We start from the raw sequence: 20,037 nt of genomic DNA, 5'->3' as shown, positions 1-20,037 counted from the left end.
TATCATATCAAACTATGTTTATTGATGGAGCAAAATGTAACTGTGTATGTACTCCGATGCATTTTAAAACCACTTTACGTAATTGATAACAGAAACAGTTTGAGTTTTCAGTCTAATTGAAATAGTCAGTACGATACTGCAAAGAGCTAAATTTCCCCCTTATTTCATTAGCACAATAATGCGCGGAGAGCTGTTGCAAAGACGAATGTGTATTTGAATTTGTGGGTCTGCCTTCAGTATACGTTGGCCTGATCTCTTTTCCATTTGCTGTGCGTAATAAAATCCAGAAAGCACACGGATGAGAAGATAAAATAATGTTTTCAATGGAGTGGCCTTCAGTATAAACAGAGAAACAATTAAGGGGGTTGCCAGAGCAAACAAATGCCTCGTGAATTCCTCATTCCTCCCTACTGAAGCATGAGCTCTGGCCATTACTTGAGGCACTGTGCTTTTAACTACCGCGTTGCCGACCCGATTGCTACACCAACCGGGCAAGGCTTTCTGTGCTACACAGAGATTTCCATCACGAGAGCTGAGCGGTGTGAGCGCGTAATTTGACACAGTTTTTTTGTGCTTAATTTAAAATCTGACACAAATGTTTAACTGTAAAAATGATTTAAAATGTGTGTTTTTGTGTAAAATGTAAAGCAAAATTTCCTAAATAAACCAGTGGAAATCCACAAATTTGGACGTGCAATACTTTTTACTATGAAATGTATTCATTTTATCTGAATGTTCTCTGGAAAGTTAAAACATTCTGTGATAACTTTATCGTGCTATTTTCACTCTTGTTTGGAATTGTAAAACTTTCTACAGATGCTTCTCAGCTAATAGTTTTTTCTTTTACCATTAACAGAAATGTTCTTTAGAATTTGAGTCTTTTTCTAGACGGTGTGTACTCTGCACGCTGTTTCCTTGTCCTGCCGTGTGACCGTAAATGCCAAAGGGGCCATTTAATTGGCACAACTGCTAGCGTTGCCTGTCTGTGTAACTTGTCTGTGTAACTTCGATATCAAAGTGCTGGCAGTGTACCCCCCTCCCCTCCCTCCCTGTAATTGTTTTGAAGAGAAGTGTGAAATTGTCTGTGCTCTACATCAGGTCTATGGAAATGCAGGATCTAGCCAGTCCGCACAGCCGAGTAAGTGGAAGCAGCGAGTCCCCGAATGGTCCAAACCTTGACAACTCACATATCAATAACAATTCCATCACACCAAATGGCACTGAAGGTAGGTTCTCCTGGGGTCTATGACACGTTTCTCGTCATTTCAGATTTACACATGACAATATGTTTTTTTTCTTCCTTCTGCGATTGATCTGCTTTATTCTTCTGGTGAAGTGTAGCGTTTGAAGTGTAAAGTTGTTGAAATGTTGAATTATGAAACAGTCAATAATTATTCAATAATACTTGCAGTTTGAAAATTAATAATAATTAAGATTCTGCTAATATGTGGAGACTTTAATCTGGAAGAACTTTTTTAAAGAGTGTTTCTGATGATTTTTTCACATTTATCTTCACTGAAAAGATTAGTGAAATCAATGCTCAGTTTTTTTTTTAACTAGCTGAAGAAGCGTAGGCATACCAGAAGAATCACGTCAGTTTATTTTTATTTATTGTTTTACACCTGGAGACGAGGAGCTCGGAGGTCCTTGTCCTCTGTTGCCCTTAAACTTTAATTCCGCTCCTGAATGTGTTTTCTCCTTCGTGTGCTTTTGGCATGTGATATTAAACTGAGTAGTCTGCTGTAGTGTAGTTGCTAGATTTAAAAAAAAAAAAAACTGAAACAGTAAACTAATGGTGCAGATTGTCATTCTCCTTTGCCATTCTACTGTTCTTTTTTCCCATAGGTGATAACATCACTATGCTTACCACAGCTGACTGGTTGTTAAGTTCTAGTTCACAGACCGCTGCAGGTTTGTGCAGTTCTGGTGATACAATGAAAGGACAATACTTGGTGTTTTTATTCATAATTATTATTATTATTATTATTGTTATTATTATTATTATTTCCTTTTAAAGGGAGTTATTGTAAATATGGAATCTGTAAATAAAGGTTTTCTCAGAGGCAATTTATTTGATATGTTTCGTAAGCATATGAATTATTTGTAAAACCACAATTACCTTCTTTATTAAATAATCATCACAGGAAATTTCAGTTGATTCGGCCTGTTTATATTTACATAATTACAATTGTTTTGTTTTTTTGTAATAACAGTGATAAAAAATTACTTCAATTATTGTGCCTTTCATTATGAGGATATATATTTTTGGCATTCATTGTTGTGTGTTGTTGAATATGTCCAAAGCATGGTTTGAGATTGGTTGGCAGCGACACTATCGTTAATGAATGATTCAGATATGGGCACGAGCAATGGGCTTTGAGATTTGATGTATTGCTGTATTTTGAAGGCGCAGTGGGTATTTGTGGAATGTAGACTCAAGAGCTCTAGTTTGTGCATGCCCTGTACCACTGTGTTCCTGATCTAGTCAAAGAGAAATGTTGGTGTCTATCCCAAAGTTTGACTTGCTTTCACATCAACATGTGTTTCTCAGCGCAGTGAGCATAGTAGAAACGTGTAAAACATGACAGCGAATGGCTTCTTCCACCATGAGGGATTTGAATGGGCATGACTCCATACCCACATTGTGAATTTGTTCTCAGAACCATCCCTCTCCTGAGGTGAAATGGATTTATTTCAAAGATCCTGAGTTGTCAGTCAGCTGCAAACATGTCTCTGTCCTTTCATCCTTTTAGTTCAACTGTCGTGGTTTATTGTAAAAATCTAAAGTGTCGTGTACACTGTTGTAGCAGTTTAATTGCGTTGCACATTAATGCACACATTGACACATCCTTTTCAATGACTCTGACCCTTTTTGCCTATTTTTTCCTGATGCTACCCATAAACCTGCGGTAAGCACTCAAATAATAACACTTATCAGTTTTTTTTTTTTAAAGATGTAATTGGAAAATAATGAGGTAATGTCAGAATTCAGATTAGTCAACTGCCTTTAGGCAATGGAATTAGTCAGCTTGTTACTTCTGTCATTTAATTTGTGCATTGAAACACTGGTCACACTTTGAATCAAAATCTGCTGCAAACAGTTTCATCGCATAGTTCTTAATTGTAATGGTTATTCATTGTAGAGGCGCAGAATGACAGCTGTCAGTCTCACAAGTTTGGGGGAGGGTTTTCAGCCCATTTTGTTTGTCTGCGTAGACGAATACAACACTAATGGAAGGCTGCACTGTTTACACATAAATAGAGGGAGTGAATATGTCCAGTTCTTACCTAAACATAAATTGGACCTTTTACCTGCTGATGTACTTTTAATACCTTTCTCTAGTCCCCCCTGATTTACCAAAATGAGCTGTTTGTGGATAATCTTAAATTTACTTATTATTCAAGTAGGAATTTAAATGACTGTTTTTCAAAGCACTAATTGAAGTAAATTCATGATGTGGCAGCATCCCTCTGTTATATTGAAATATGCATTATATGAAGTCTATGAGTAACTCTCATGGCAAAGTAAAACTTTGAGGAGCTATTGTTGAATTGAGAAAAAAGCACACGAGAGGCCAAGGTGCACTGTGACTGTGGGCGAGTGTTTGGGTGTGTTGGTGACGATGTGGCCTCTTTCTGTTTGTAGTTAAAACAGAGCCAATGAGCAGCAGTGAGATAGCCACCTCGGCAGCCGACGGGTCACTAGACAGCTTCTCAGGATCAGGTGAGAGGGGGAGGGGCCCCACACCGCTTCGCACAGCTGCGGAATTGATTAGCAGGAGATGGGCCGAGAGATCCTGCTCCGATAAGCAGGGGCCCAGGAAGTGCCCCTGCAGCTAAAGCACTGAGGGACAGGGAGAGAGGGAGAGAGAGGGAGGGGGGAGAGGGAGAGAAGGAGAGAGGGAGAAAGAGAGAGAGACAGAGACAGCGATACAGAGAGAGAGAGAGAGAGACACTCTGTTCCCATGCCAACTCGGCTGAATTATGATCTGAAATAATATGAGACAGGTCTCACCGGTCCAGTGACATGGCATCCCCTAGCCTTCACGCTTTTTTCTGTGATCCTTTCAGAGTAATTACCCCGCCTGCAAACCATGCCTCTCAGGTACAAACACAAGATATAAGAGCAAATCACAGGCCTTTTCAATTTAATACACATTTAATGTTTAAATAATTATTTAAATGGTGAAAAAACCTCTTGTGACCTCTTACTCAAACGTTTTATATTGTACTGTACACAAAACAGTCATTAGTAAGAAAAGCTGAAAATAGAATTTAGCATGCTGCTAATGTGCTTAATTTTCATCCATTTTTAACTACAGACCTGGACTGTGAATGTTAGACCCACATAAATCGTGACTATGCCTTCTCTCTTTCACAGTATTAATGAGAATTAGTAATTTTAAACCACTTTAGTTCTTTGGGGAAAGAGAAGGTTTGCTCCAAGCAGAAGGCCAAACGTCTGTTCCACACACAGGTGCTGATGTGTTGGGAAAAGTGTTCAATATCAATAATGTCTCTGGGCTAACAGCATACTGTGTTCCTCAAAGAGAACTAAATCCTTACTTTGCATGTCATGACCAATTTAACATATACTGAGCAACTGACTCACGCTCTCTTAGTAAGCCTGAACCCTAAATATATTTACCCTTTCAAATTTTACAGGATTACTTACCTCGCCAATATAATTTTAGGCACGCCTCATTGTTGCAAAAGGTTCTTCCTGCTTCCTGCACTGTTTGCAATGTTTCATTATTAAAAACATTTGTGAATTTAATTCAGTGGGGTTTTCTTTCAAAGAAGTAAAGGAATTACTGAATAGCCTCAGTGTTCCTATTTGTGCACTACTGTGTTGTTATACAGTACCGCTTTATTTCTTTTAGACAAATTTGCACATTAACATTCATAGCATTTCAATACAAGGGTTAATGTTACTCATGTTACACAAGCTTACAAGCTTTGGGGGAATGTGAGAACATGTTGTCCTGAAAATAATGAATGCTATTTACAAGTAGGCCTGACTGAAATAAGCTCACATGCAGATATACTTTTTTTTGGGGGGTATTTACTTAAATAAATTATGCTAATTTGCACCTTCATTATTATTGATTAAAAAGAAATGGGTTTGTTCTGTCAAATGTGACAATGGGTTTATATTGTTACAACAAAATCTGTTCATTGACTACTTAATTACAATTTGAATATGAATATGAAAAATACAAAACATTTGCTACACTTGTAGTGAGAGTAATTGTGAGTGACTGAATTCTTCAAACGTTTTACCTGGCCTACATTTCAGTTAGTATTTTTCATGGAATTAAAAAAACATGATTATTAGTGTTGTTGTTTTTGATTTTTTTCTCAGTGCAAAGGTGTTAATGTTCACAGAAACCTTGTCATCATTTACATGCTTCCAGACACAAGCTTGTATTTGCGAATAGTAGATTTTGTCTTCAAATTAAAGTGGCCTTCTAATGTGTTATTAGAAGTGGGAACCACAATGATGACACTGTGCTTTGTAATGGTGAAACAGTTACCTGTAATTAGTGCTGTCACATTCATAGCATCGGTGCCTTTGAGGCTTGGAGGGAACAGGGCCACGGGCTCAGTGGTGAATCACTTTTCCCACTGTGCATTTTCATCACTGGTTTCCACCGCACAGTTAAGTATTAGAAGAGATACAAAGTCAGCAGAAAAATGAATGTTTTTACCTGATTATTTTACTTTGTTATTGCTCTTCGTTTTTTAACCTAAAGTAAGGTTACAGAAATAAATATAGTAATGCAATGTAATTGCCGTTTCCTTGGAATCCAGAAGTTCTGTTGGCAAAAAATAATATTTACCTTATTTTTTAATGTTTAAATATGTGCTTGCTTTTTTTCCTTCTTTTTACTCTCCTCAGCTATTGGAACCAGTGGCTTCAGCCCAAGACAAACTCACCAGTTCTCTCCACAGATTTATCCTTCCAAGTAAGACTTCTTTTATTTTTCTTTAAGAAAATAAGCATCATCCGAATTCATTTGGAGCTCTAATTAGATCCTTCTGTAGGATCTGGATTTTTTGACCAGCTTTGTTTGTGTGGACGTCTGCAGTTCGCATATTCAAAATCTGTTGTAATTATTATCTTGCAAAAATTTCTTTTGTGATTTATTATTCTTTCGCAATGTATATTGGTGATTTGATTTCATTCATTTTTTTAAATAGTTCTGTCCTGTATTTTTTTTTTTTGATCAAGTAGCAGAATCATAATGAATTTGTCAGTGAGCAAACTTGAGAATAATTTTTTAATGCTAAGATGTGTGCAGGTTTTTTTAAATTTTTTTTTTAAAACCTTTCTCTCGCTTTCTATTTTTAAAACAGCAGGCCTTATCCGCATATTCTTCCTACTCCTTCGTCCCAAAATATGGCTGCGTACGGGCAGACGCAGTACACCACAGGCATGCAGCAGGCCGCGGCGTATGCCACTTACCCTCAGCCTGGACAGCCCTATGGAATTCCAGCCTATGGTAATTACACGGGGGGCGGAACGTAGCCCGCGTCGCTATGCTATTAATAATGATGTGTAGGCTATACACGATTTGGACGCATTTTACAGCGCTGCTTTATGCGAGCTGAAGCTCAACGCATGCGTCAGGGCAGCTTCAGCTTCAGAAACTCTTTACCACGTCTTAGGATTCATGTCATACGCACATTTAAATATAGTGTACGTTCTTGTTGCATTGTTCGCCGGCTCCCCTTTCAGGATTGCATAATGCAGAACAGTGTTCTTCCTCAGGAAAGAATGTAAATGAAGTGTAGCGCGGTTAACACTGGGAGCCTGCATTTTGGTGGTTCTTAAGGCTGTGTAGCTAAAGATTTATGGTCATGGCAACTTGGCGAAGGGCTTGCGACATTTCTTTATTTTATGTTCGAGAGACAGTACCTCAGCCTGGACTCTACAGACCTGGGGTTTCTGTGGGCTCTTTAGTTGCAGTGATGGCAGCACCCATTGGCCAATAACTCATTCCCTTCCACCAGGGCAACTCTGCGCTGGGTCGTGACCTGCAATGGCATGACTCTAATGACATTTTAGAGGCCGGCCATACTGCTGACCACTGCCGCACCTAAAAGCCTTCCAGTTTTCCATTCAAAAAGTACTCAAATAGTGGGGTCTGTAAAAAATGAGAGAAGTAATCAGTGGGATTTTAAACTGCATGATTTAGTGCCTTTCTTAAAAATATCCCTACAGTGATTTTTTTTAGCGTGGAACACAGTGTTCCTTTCTCCCACCTGAGTTTCAGTTGACTTTGGTTTAACAAAAAAAGTATAGAAACCCAACACTACCCTGAACTGCCCTCTGTGTTCCACCTGCATTGTTTGACTTCGCAAATGAATATGCTACACAGACAGATTTTGAAGATTGCAGACTCTTCATCAAAATGTCACATATTACAGCAACTGTAAAAGCAGAGCTCACCAGCAGAACATGGGCCTAAGTTATGCATTCAATACTAGCAATGGAGGTCAATTATATATCAAAACAATTTTTTTAACTGTAGCTATCTTCAATGATATTAATGTACAGTCAATTTTAGGAAGGCTATATTACTGAGAAAAAAATAGTAACATTTATAACATTTGATTTGTTTTTTTAAGAAATTTAATGGGTTTGTTTTTTTTTTTTTTAATGTATACATTTGAGGACAAAGGTTGAAAGCCGTGCGTCATACAGATCTGGTGTCACTAACTGATTTAGGTCCATTGTGGGCAGGCATCAAGACGGAGGGTGGGCTTGCCCAGTCCCAGTCGCCAGGACAGGCGGGCTTTCTGAGCTACAGCTCCGGCTTCTCCACGCCCCAGACGGGACAGGCTCCCTACAGCTACCAGATGCAAGGTCAGGATCACTCCTCTCTGTAGCAAGTGGCGAAACAGAAACACGTTTTCTCTCCGTCTCCTTCAAAAGAAAAACAATTAATGGCATGCACAGACCGCTCCATAACATCCCCAACCAGATGGCTGCGGCGAGCGGCGGGTGTACACAGTCTATATAGTGTTACCGTTTCAGAGGAATCAACGCGGACTGAGGGGAGAGGGGAAAATGGCGGGCTTTTCACAAACGAACAGCCGCCCTCTCTGCTGCTTTTTTCTGTTTTCGCTGGCCGTGTACCATCAACTTACCTTTTTTGTGCTTGCACACATTTCAAGAAATATGGGCAAAACTAAGAAATCGATATTTCACTGCAAACCTGCATTATGCCGCTTCTGTGAGCGAGTGCAGCGGACTGGCTGCTGTATTTCATGTCAGGCTTCCTCGTGCTTGGCAGCAGCAGCGGCAGAACGAGTTGCGTTGGGTGCTAAGTTCCGCTGCCCCCTCGCACTTTTGTGCGGCTTTGTGTTAGCTTTATGGAGAATGATGTGTGACAGTGGAAACATGCGCAGATGTTTTTAGCAAATTCCCCCGGAGCATCTCACAATAAATAACAGAGCACGGCAGCAGATGCGCACGTGCAAGCAGCTTCTCCTGGGTTCCTGGTGAAGCCGCCGCCGCCGCCGCCGCCGCCGCGGGTTTTCTGTTGTGTTGCGCTAACGTTCGAGCGTCGCTCCTCCTGTACCGCGGCGCTTTTAAGTCATGATGACAGCATTATGTGCCCATTTGTCTTCCGAGGGCCGCGTATCCCCCCCCCCACTGTCAGCTCCGCCGTCCGCCATGACGGTCGCCGCTCCAGGAGCTGCCTTTTAATGCCCCCTGCTGCGATTAGCACGTTAGCGATCGACTGACACGTCGAGTCGCAGATGACCGCCTGTGCATTAACCGGGTCAGACCGGGGGCTCCCATTATGTAGCCCGTGCTCCGTATTGATTGGGTGTTCCTAGAGACTGCCAGGGCGGAATGGCAGGAGACAGAGCGCCGAGGCCACAGCAGACCCCCTCACCATCCGATACTCCCCCGGTCCGAGCCGCCGCTATTACTGCCAGTCTGTTCCCAGCTGTCAAAGGGAATACAATTAGATTAATGTTTTTACACTTTGCCTCCATGTCTGATGATATGGGGCTTTGGCGTGGCGCTCGACCAGTGATACAGAAGCGCGTGGGGAAAAGAGTTTTTAACTTTCACTTATGTGTTGGTACATAATGGCCGATGCACTTCAGTAATAGCTGAAATAAAAATAAAAAAACTTAAAAACCATGCCATCAGATAGTGCTGGCTTGTTTAGTGATGTGATGATAACAATTATAGTCAAATGTCTAATACTGTGTAAGCTATGTTTAGGCGGCCATATTAAAAACAAATAATATTAAAATAATACAATAATTTAATATCAAATGAGGAGTGAATTTTTTTTATTTATTTAATATCCAGCTATGTTTTTGAAACATCTTGAAAAGTGGATATAATTTAAATTGTACATTTTTATTCTCTTAGTGGGGATTGGGAAAATGATTGGGGATTCCCCCTCTTCACATTGGAGAGTGCAAGAAAGGCTGAAGTCTGACTCTTTAAAACAAGCCCATCTGGACTTCATAGCGTATCCCCAGGAGAGGCTGGCTAACTTCTGCTACAAATATTGTGCGCTGATGATAGACATAGCCCATGGCAAGAAGACTGATCATGCAAAGCAAATGGAGCCCCAATTGGGCAGCCATAAGGCAGGCCAGTGTCTGGTCTGGAACATACAAAACTGGGGCTGCAAAAAGAGAGAGAGAGAGAGAGAGAGAGAGAGAAAGAGAGAGAGAAAAGTGCCCCTGGGAGCCACAAAGTGTCCCCCAGCATGTGTTCATTCTTCAAGTGCTAGCAGAGCTCTCTTCTCTTTTATGTGGATCCTCACTCTCCACCGGGAGGACCTTTGCCCCGCAACTTAGAGCTTTTATCACTTTTTTTGAACTGTGCATTAAGCTAATTTGTTGTACAATGGGGGTTTATACTTCTACTTTGGCGTGAAAGAGAAAACCTCATAGATTCACAGTTTTGGATTCTGAAATCCTCAAAATAAAATAAAAGAAGCAGTCAATTTTAAAAAAATGTTTTAAATAAACCACCGCGTGTAGGAGAATCGCTTAAATAAATAAGAAAGCCCTGTAATCTCCCGCCATCTCGTTTGATAAAAGTGTTTAGCTAAAACCGCCGCTGCCGAGCTAGGCCACACAACTGGCTCACAATGAGGCTGGTTCACGTTGGTTACGGTCTGGGGGGCCTGGCCTGATGGAAGTGATGACCGGAGGATGAAAGGCCCTCGCTCTGTTTGCTTCCCCTGAACAAAGGTGTAATTACGCTTTTCTGCGAGCGCAGTAAATGAATCTCTGGTGCATTTCCATAGGAGGTTCAGTGCTAACCGAAGAAGGACTCTCAGATAATAACACAACTCTTGGTGCGCCTGAAAGTTTTTTTGTTTTTTTTTTCATTTGGAATGTGTGAGTTTGGATGTAGACTGCAAATTTCTCTATCCGCTATGGAAAAGTAGAACTAGTTTTGAATAACCAAATTTCTCGTTTTTAATAGTAAAAAATGAATTAAAGCGATCTATCGGAAATAAGTGGTGTAGAAATTGATTTGTATGTTTTGAGGCTTCTTGTGATTTCTTAAAAATATGTCCTTGTATATTAAGTTAAGTGGTTCATGGTCAGATGGTTATTTATTCAGGCATTAAACAGGGACTTTTATAAAAACCTTAGTAATTTCTGAAATGTATGTCTTAAGGTGTTCCTCAGGTTCACTTTAAAAATGTACGTATTTACGTGAGGTGCTGATCTGCATGGGTTTAATGCATGTAATACCTGGAATACTCTCATTGACCACCGCTGATGTAATACACTTGATAGCTTCAAGAACTCATGAAAAGCATAAGACAGCCTCGATTCTTTCTCGAAACAGACAGATAAGAATAATGAAATATTCTGGGTCTTTTTTTTTTTTTTTCTTTGTGAGACAGCCAGGCAGTGTTTAAGTGCTCGGCTGTCAGTGGTGCTCAGTGATGTGAGGGTACAGGTGGAGGGTTAAAGACCTCTGAAAGGAGCGGGCCTCATTTGAGCTCTCAGGGATAGCCTGCCCTGCAGGCACACTCTCCTCTCCCGCTCGCCCGCTCTCCCTCTCAGCCCTTATAATTCATGTCATGTATATTATTAAGTCATTAGATGTTATCGCCGTTTGATTGATTTAATGACCCGAAGGTGCCTCTTTTGAGCCGCCCAGCTCAATGAAGAGCAGACAGACATGCATATTCATTGCACAGAATGTCAGGAAGAGGGACTGCCCCTGCCCCCCTCCCCTCCCCTCCCCCACCCCCCCCCACCACTAATACAACAGCACCACTGTTCCTATCATTGTGAGGACAGCAGTGGCAGTGAGCCCAGGCCCCACCCCCTCCCTCTCAGGACCCAATCACCATAGGAAAGGAAGTGGATGAAGATAAGGCTCGTGATCCAGAGGCTCTTTCATGCCAACTTTTAAAAGGGAAAAATGTTCCGCAGAAATTTGCAATTTGTTTGTTTTACTGGTTTTTAACCGCGTTGTTCCAATTCCACGGCATTCCTTTGAGTGCAGCTGAATGTTAGAATGGAACTTTTTGGTGTGTATCACAATTAAATTCAGTAGCTGACGTTGAGCTCACTTATATTAGACACTGTATTTTTTTACTACTCTATATAAACACAATAAAAAGATGATTATGTGTTGGCTCTTCCAGGAGGCAGTTTCACAACAACGTCTGGGCTGTATGCAGGAAGCAATTCTCTGACAAATTCGTCTGGATTTAACAGCACACAGCAGGTAATCATTGTCTGCTTTCATTTCCCAAAGTGTGACATTTGTTAGCTGTATTTACAAACACTGAAAGCGCACTATCCGCGTGCTGATACTGCATTTTAAACAAACAGATACATTTCAGGTTGCCTCTTTGTCTGGAAGCATTTATGTCTCCATGTGGCCATTTACATATTACCCACATTTCATGAATCTCATAACATGTTTTGACTAATGTAGACATGGATTATCTGGTTCTCCCTGCACATCTGTAATCATGCCACAGGGGGGAAAGTGAAGGGCTTGGAGTCCAGATGCAAGAGAGAGGAGACATATGTTTGCATTTATGTTTTGGATTCTCTACTGTAAAGTAGCAACATTTTGAAACAGGGTAATCTCGTGTTACCCCCCCCCCCCTCCTCCCCCCCGCCATATTTTCCTGCAGGACTATCCCTCGTACCCAGCCTTCGGCCAAGGTCAATACGCACAGTATTACAACAGCTCGCCGTACACGTCCCCGTACATGACAAGCAACAACACCAGTCCCTCCACCCCTTCCACCACGGCCACCTACACCCTGCAGGAGCCCCCCTCCGGCATCACCAGCCAGGCGCTCACCGACCCCCCTGCAGGTAAGGCTCCGCTGGGGAGGAGGATGTGCTCTATCGCCAGAGGTGGACAGAGCGTGAGCTTCGTGTGTAGCTGTACACAGGTTGCTGAGAATCCTTTAGTGGTAATGTAAAGTGAATAGAGTGTTTGTGCGTGTGAGTGTGTGTGTGTGTGTGTGTGTGTGTGTGCGTGTGTGTGTGCGTGGGTGCGTGTGTGTTTGTGTGCGTGGGTGCGTGTGTGTTTGTGTGCATGTGTGTGTGCGTGTGGTTATTATACAGATGAACTTATGCTGCAAATGTTGGGTCTGTGTTTGCTTGCGGGCTCCCTTGCCCCTTAGTAAAGCTTTATAGCGTGTCCAGATTATGTGGCTGCCATCAGCTAATGGAACAGCTGCAGAAGTGCAGCTAGCATTGGAATACAAGTCCGTTCAAGTACCAATAAAACTGTTTTTGAAACAGGACAGCCCTGTAAGATCCCGTAATTGTACGTTGCTGCTTCTGAAGGGAGTGATGGACTGATCTTTGTTGATTGGTGTGTTTTCATCATGAGCCAGATTAAACGTTGTTGGCTTCACTGTAAAACCACTTTAGTGTTATGAAGGCTGCAGGGCTGTCCTGGTCTTGAATTCAAAGGCTGATGACTCTAAATACCAGCCAGCTACAGAGATGCATTTCATCTTCCTCTGAAGCTTTGGATGTCTAAAGTAATTAAAATGTATTTACAATAATTGCATTGCATCCACTTATCAGCATCATATTGAACAAGCTATGTGGTTTGTATATGAAAATGCACACATTTCCTGCAATACAGAATGGCAATTTATAATATCTTCTCATGCCGTGAAGTATGGTTTTGTACACTGTGGGGGCTCTACGGGGAGGAAAGCGAGTGCAGGAGTGCAAAACATACCAGTGCTATCGGTGGCTTACACACTGGCCATGTCCCTGCTGATGGATTAAAATGTCTTGGGACTACGATCCAGAAACTCTAGAGGTGGGCATGTGCCAGCTGGGTCCTGGTACCACCCATGCCATTTTCACACATATACTGACACTTTGAAAAAGACTAAATAAAGATTCAATAACTGGTATTATACATAAACATTATTTTTTCTATATACTTGATTTGAAATCAAAAGATGAATATATGAATATGAGACAGAAGGACAGTCATCTTTTATTGCATGGCATTTTAATGTGCATGTGTTTTTCCAGTTTAGCGAGACTGCTGTTTTTGTCTTTAGTTCCCCGTTTTCAGCTGTGCAAAATTAAGTTATCGGATGACTGGCAGGTGTTAACTGTTGCTCAGGTGTTTCCCTTTTGCATGGATTGTTCACACATAAAAGAGCAGTGAGTGTCTAATCTTGGTTTCAGTCTTTGTTTTCATCTGTGGAGATTGCATTTGGAGTCAGGGGCATACACCATCATGCAGACCAGAGAGACATAACAATGGCTGAAAAACTACAAATTTGTAAGCTGAGAATAGAATAATTCATTAAGAAGGATCACACAGAAATTGGAAAGATCAAGGAAAACAACTACAGTTAATGACAGATGAATCCTAAGAGATGTGAAGAGAAACCTGCAACATCAGTCAGTGACATCACTGGGAGTCTCTAGAGAGCAGGGGCGAAAATATCACAAGCCACCACACACGGAAGACTTTGAGAGAAGAATTATAGAGGCTACATGTCAAGATGCAAACCTCTCATCTGCAGCAAGAATCAAAAGGTCAAAGTAGAATTTGCCAAAAAATACAGACTCAAGCCTGAAGAGTTCTTGAGCAAAGTTTTATGGACATGTGAGAACAAAATAAACCTTTACCAAACCAATGGATAGCCAGTAGTGTGGAGAAAGGAAGGAAAAACCCATGAATCAAAGCATACCACCTCATCTGTGAAATACAAAGGAAGTAGCGTCATGACATGGGCATGTATGACTACTTCTAGAACAGGCTCACTCATCTTTATTGATGATGTAACTGAAGATGGCTGCAGTAGAATGCATTTAGAAGTATACAAACATTTTTTTTGGCTATGTGCAAAGAAATCCTTCAACCACATAGACAGTGCCCCCCAAATGACTGCGTACGCTACCAAAGCATTCATCAGTGAGAAAAAGTGGGAAATTTAAATCAGTCACTTGAATTAAATCCAATCAAGCAAGGATTTCTCTTGCTGAAGAGGAGACGGATGACAGAAACCCCCCAAAACAATGATCAACTGAAAGCAGCTGAAGTGAAGGCCTGTAAAAGCATTTTCAAAGAAGTTACCAAACATTTGGTGATATCAATGGGTCGTTGACTGCAGCCATTATTGCTTTGATTTACTTTTAAATGAATCCATTAACTTCATATTTGCACTGCTGGAAATGGGGGGGGGGGGGGGGGAACTCAATGCAAAAACAGTCGTTTCTGTAAAGTGGTAAAGCATATATGCATACACTTTTTTCATGTAAAGAGGGCTTTCACCTGTCAGTCAGATATGTTTTCTTTATCTCTCTTGAGTACCTGTGCGATATGAAAGCGGTTAGTTACATAAGCAGAACGTGCTTTAAATGGAGGCTTTTGTTCTTTGGTCTTTTATCACTTCTCTCTGATACCCTTGTTCCAACCACATTGAAAATAAATGACTTCTTCAGCTGTCAAATGCCTTTCATCAGCAAACATGTTCCAACATTGCTGTAAATGTATTCTTAAACTATGAGTGTCAGCAGTCTAGGTACAAGTACTGAACTCTCAAGTCCCTGTGTATCCTGTGTATTGTTTAGAGTAACGCATTTCTGATTATGACATACTGTTAATAAGTCAATATTATATTTAGCAAGGAAGATTACTTTGATGATGGATTCTCACATTTATGTTGTGAAGAGTTCTGTAATGTAGGGTCTTAAAATAAAAACTAAAAAACGTTTGGCCAGTTGATTTAAGATAATTTACATTTTTACATTCATGTCTTAACTTATGATGCACAATGGTAATATGCAGTTAGTGTTTTAAATGTTAATTATGTCTCTGTTGCTTTTTTCTGTTCTTTGCCTTATTCATCTCTTACTATAGTTTGGGCTATAACTTGCACCTGCATTTTGTTGTATAATTTAGATATATAATTTCTAGTATGCGCATAATCTGTTTCTCTTTTTCTGTTTGTTATGCTTGGGCATGACTCTTTGACTCCGCGGGGGAAATGGTGTGTGTTTATAGGAAGACTAAGTGACCCCCTCTGCTCTCCATACATTTGCCAAAACAGCCAGCAGAAACCCATGACATCATTTCTAATGAATTTTATTGAGTCATGAGGCTAGATCTTATCAGGGAAGACAGCTTTAAACCTCCAGCAGCCCCACAGGCACGACCTGGACAGGATTTACTGTCACTTACAATACGCCATCACTTGATTGTCATATTTTTTGTGATTACAGACTCTCTACCTGCCAACCGGCACATGTTTCTCCCTCTCTGAGATCAAACCGTGCGCTTTTATGCACTTTTATGCACTGTTGTTTAGTTCTACTGAATCGTTTGTGCAGTCCCTTTATAGCCTTGGCAGATGGATTATTAATTGTATCACGGAGTATTAGGTGTCAAGCTATCAGGCTGATTTCCCAGTCTCTGCCCACCATTTACTAGTACTGTCGTCAGCATGTGGCTGCATCACCCAGATGGAATATTTATTTCCCAATGTTGCGGTGGTTTTATCGGAATTTCAAAAAGCATCGAAGTCTAAGCATCACGCAGTCTTAAATGCTGCTAAAAACCTTCACTTCTCTGTTACAAATAGACTGACAGAGTGCGCCGATGTGAAGTAATCAAGATGTGTTGTACAAGAAAGAGTACAAAGCTGTGCATTAGCTGTGGTTATCTGCTGTAAAGGGTATCACGAGTGTTAGTATTAAATTAACGGCATATCAGACGATGTGGGCAGTAGCTAGCATCCCGTCCATCCACGAGGTAAAAAGATCTTACCACACAGTTCAGGCTTGAAGGTGAAAGTCTTTTTTATAGTTGTTCTTTTTTCTGGTACAGGAGAGTACAGTACAATCCACAGTCCATCAACTCCCATTAAAGATTCAGAATCGGATCGATTGCGTCGAGCTTCGGATGGAAAGTCACGTGGCCGGGGGAGAAGGAACAATAACCCGTCACCGCCTCCGGACTCTGACCTTGAGGTACGGCCCCTCTCCTGTCCTTTGTCTCTGTGAGATACACACACACACACACACACACACATACACATACACATACACATACACCCCTACACACACACATACACATACACACACACACACACACACACACACACACACCCCTACACACACACATACACACACACACACACACACACACACACACACACATACACACACACACACACACACACACACACTTACACACACACACAAGCACGCACAAGCACACACACACACACACACACACACACATACACATACACATACACCCATACACACACACATACACACACACAAGCACGCACACACACACACACACACACACACACACACACATACACATACACATACACCCATACACACACACACTTACACACACACACAAGCACGCACAAGCACACACACGCACACACACACACACACACACACACATACACATACACATACACCCATACACACACACATACACACACACACACACACACACACACACACACATACACAAGCACGCACACACACACACACAAACACACACACACATACAGGCACACACGTACGCATGCATGCACACAAACACACACACACACACAGGCACACACGCACGCATGCATGCACACAAACACACACACACGCACGCACACACACACCCATACACACGCACAATCATTCATACACACACACACCTCTATCTAGCTCACAGAGAACATAAATTGTGAAACAGAAAAGTGTTTGTCTTGTCCAGTATCACAATGACCATACTGCTGTTATTCCTGCTGCCTGTATTGGCTGTTTAAACAGTTTCTGGAAATGTTCACTCTGTGAGAATGGGAGTGGATCTTGATACAGTTGTCAGAACCATAATTCGAGGATGGCACATACCAGCTGAAGCGAAATGGCATAATTTACTCATGCGCTGATGTTGTTCCACTGCATTATGACATTTTTACTGACAGTGACAGTTCTTGCATCTGCATCAACTATAGTACCTTATAATGCACTTTCAGTTAGAATCCAGCATACAGTGTGCCCCAAAGAAGCTGAATCTCTTTGCAGTTCTTGAGTGTTAATATGAATTATTTGAAAAATAATAGTTGATCTGACCCATAATAGCTCTGACATCATAGCATGTTAACATATCCAGTTAATTAGTCTGCCGTTATTGATTGCTTTAATGTAGAGGGCAGAAATGGATTGCGTGTAGTGGAGGTGGTGTCCTGCGGTGGCCGGCAGTAGCAAATGGAGCAGTCTCCCAGTGGCACATAAATACAAACTCCCAGCTTTATTGACAAGGGGGATCGCCTTGCAGGGTACAGAGTGCAGCATCGATTTTCCTCTTTCTTCCACAGCGCGTTTTCATCTGGGACTTGGATGAAACAATCATCGTTTTCCATTCCTTGCTCACCGGGTCTTACGCCAACAGATACGGAAGGGTAAGTGACATCAGACTGCAGCAGCGTCTTCTGCCAGCACTTCTGTTGTACTGTACATGAATGTTCAAAAGTGCAGTTAGCTGAGCATTCGGAAACAGTTTGGACAGGGTGTTCGTCTGGCTTGGTCTGATCCCAGTGTGCAAATAATTGTTTGGTTTTTTTAAGAGGTCCAATGAGGCTTCTCAAGTATTTGAATTCATTTCACAGCTGTTTGAAATATTTGACTGGACGTGACTGGGGAGACAAAACAGTTATTCTCTATAAAAATCTATTGAACAGTTCCTTTTAAATTCAGAAATGCAATCATTTTTGTTCGGTGCTTTTCCAACTTCAGGCTAGAAGACTGAGCGGGCAAATAAAGCTCAAGTAATATTTCATCTGATGAATTAGAACATTACCAGATTCTGACTATATGGTGCTTTTTATAATTATAGCATGTAATCACAGGAATAATTTTCTCCCAAAAACTGCAGCTTATAAGGAGTTTGCGCATAGCATTGAGAATTAGGCTTGGATTTTCGGGACATCATATTTGTTATTCTGTTGAAACCATTGAATCTAAATATAAACTCTTAAAACAAACATTTTTGGAATTATGGTAATCTTCAATTTTCTCATAGTTTGCAGTGACCTCATAGTCTTTACATAACACTGATTATATGCATTAAAAGCAGGAATGAAATTGGCTGTATTGATGAACTTATACATATTTGTGTATGTGTGTGTAATCGTGTCTGTTTTTGTGCACATGCAACCTTTGCACTTAACATCATTATGTGGTGAGGAAAATATAGAAAGGAATGTTAGAAAGCTTAATATGCAAAAGTGAGATTTTCTTTGTTCTTTGTCTTAGATGTAAAGTACATTCATCCTAAATCAAGTATTTCAAGCTGAAGGCATACAATGTGGGTGTGTTTTATCTGAGGGGGCGAATGGCCTTCCTCCTGATACTCTGCTGTTACTGCTCTACACTGCTCAAGCCCTTAGGTGGCTTTCCCAGAGGAAGACCAAGCCAAAGCTTTCTTTGGTTTAAACAGCCAAAAGAAGTTAGATGGCACCTGCTGTTCATCTTCTGTGGGAGAGAAGCATTACTGTTCTTGAATAAGCTTGAATTAAATTAAAGTGTATTTTAAGATTGTATCTTTTTGAACTCTGTAAGGCTCTATAAGATTATATCTTTTTGTTGTGCTGGCTGGTATGATGGACAGAAAATTAGGGAACATTTTTGGAAATATGATTACGTTCATAAACATATAAGCAGAAAGGAGATTTATAATGTATGCAAATTGATACCTTTTGTTGTACATATAAACAGAAATTTAAATGTTAGCGGTTAGATGGCCTGTCATATTGTAATGTGACTATGGAACTACTGTAGCTTTCCTTGTAACCAAACTGTAGTTTATTTTTAAATTTGCACAGCTTTCAATGGCAAGGATATATAAATGTATACCATTTTCAGTTAGATTATTTTTTTATGTTTGGAAACACTACAGTAATTGAGCATTCATTTAATTGCCTCGGCTCATTTGCCTGGGGTCCAGGGAGGACATTGTTTGTGAGGCTGGCGTGATTCTGGTTTAGTCATGTGCGGTGGGGTAACGAAGGTGCTGGGCCAGCAGCTTGGAGAAGAAGCTCTTCACAAACAGCACAAGCCCTCTGGCAGGGAAGGCTGCTCATGCTATGGCTTTCCTCCCAAACTCTGTTCTGTGTGTTCTCTGTTTTGGGACAGTCGTTTTTCCCACTCAGTCAGAATGCTGACTCTCGGTTTCTGTGCTGTGCTGGTACTTCAAACATGGACCATTCCCCGATCACCTGAAGAGATTAGGAACTGACAAATAACAGTTTGCGTGCTTGCATAAACACATTTTGTTGAGGGAAACAAAAAAATTAAATTCCTCACTGCTATCTGTAGTGCGGTGTTTTCTATTAATTGCTTTATACAATATGCACACATGAAACGTATTCAGATTTTTGCAAGAAGACGAAAGCAAAAAGTTGCAAAACGGTGTTTTTTCGTCCTTAGCTGCCAAGCAGGGCCTATAAATAGAGTACCCCAGTGCACCGCTGTGGTTATCAGTTATCCTAATTGGCA

At 41.0% G+C, this 20,037-nt stretch overlaps 1 protein-coding gene across 9 annotated transcripts in view; it reads left to right on the top strand.

Moving 5' to 3' along the window:
- eya1 (EYA transcriptional coactivator and phosphatase 1) overlaps positions 1-20,037 on the top strand; it is an 82,736-nt gene that overhangs the window by 44,740 nt on the left and 17,959 nt on the right. For 2 of the 9 annotated variants that reach the window (XM_035415574.1, XM_035415573.1), the window contains 10 exons: positions 1,099-1,226; positions 1,846-1,911; positions 3,647-3,724; positions 5,903-5,969; positions 6,361-6,506; positions 7,736-7,873; positions 11,661-11,743; positions 12,162-12,348; positions 16,349-16,491; positions 17,859-17,942. In XM_035415574.1, coding sequence (XP_035271465.1) covers positions 1,103-1,226; positions 1,846-1,911; positions 3,647-3,724; positions 5,903-5,969; positions 6,361-6,506; positions 7,736-7,873; positions 11,661-11,743; positions 12,162-12,348; positions 16,349-16,491; positions 17,859-17,942 — 1,116 coding nt within the window. In that variant the 5' untranslated portion in view covers positions 1,099-1,102. Of the gene's footprint in view, positions 1-1,098; positions 1,227-1,845; positions 1,912-2,001; positions 2,910-3,646; positions 3,725-5,902; positions 5,970-6,360; positions 6,507-7,735; positions 7,874-11,660; positions 11,744-12,161; positions 12,349-16,348; positions 16,492-17,858; positions 17,943-20,037 lie in introns of those variants that run through there. The other 7 variants (XM_035415580.1, XM_035415579.1, XM_035415575.1 and 4 more) reach the window with 6 other exon arrangements.

Source organism: Anguilla anguilla, chromosome 4, assembly GCF_013347855.1.
Source record: "Anguilla anguilla isolate fAngAng1 chromosome 4, fAngAng1.pri, whole genome shotgun sequence".
NCBI lineage: Eukaryota > Metazoa > Chordata > Actinopteri > Anguilliformes > Anguillidae > Anguilla > Anguilla anguilla.
The sequence above is the reverse complement of the archived record's forward strand: the minus strand, read 5'-3'. Positions and strand labels throughout refer to the sequence as shown.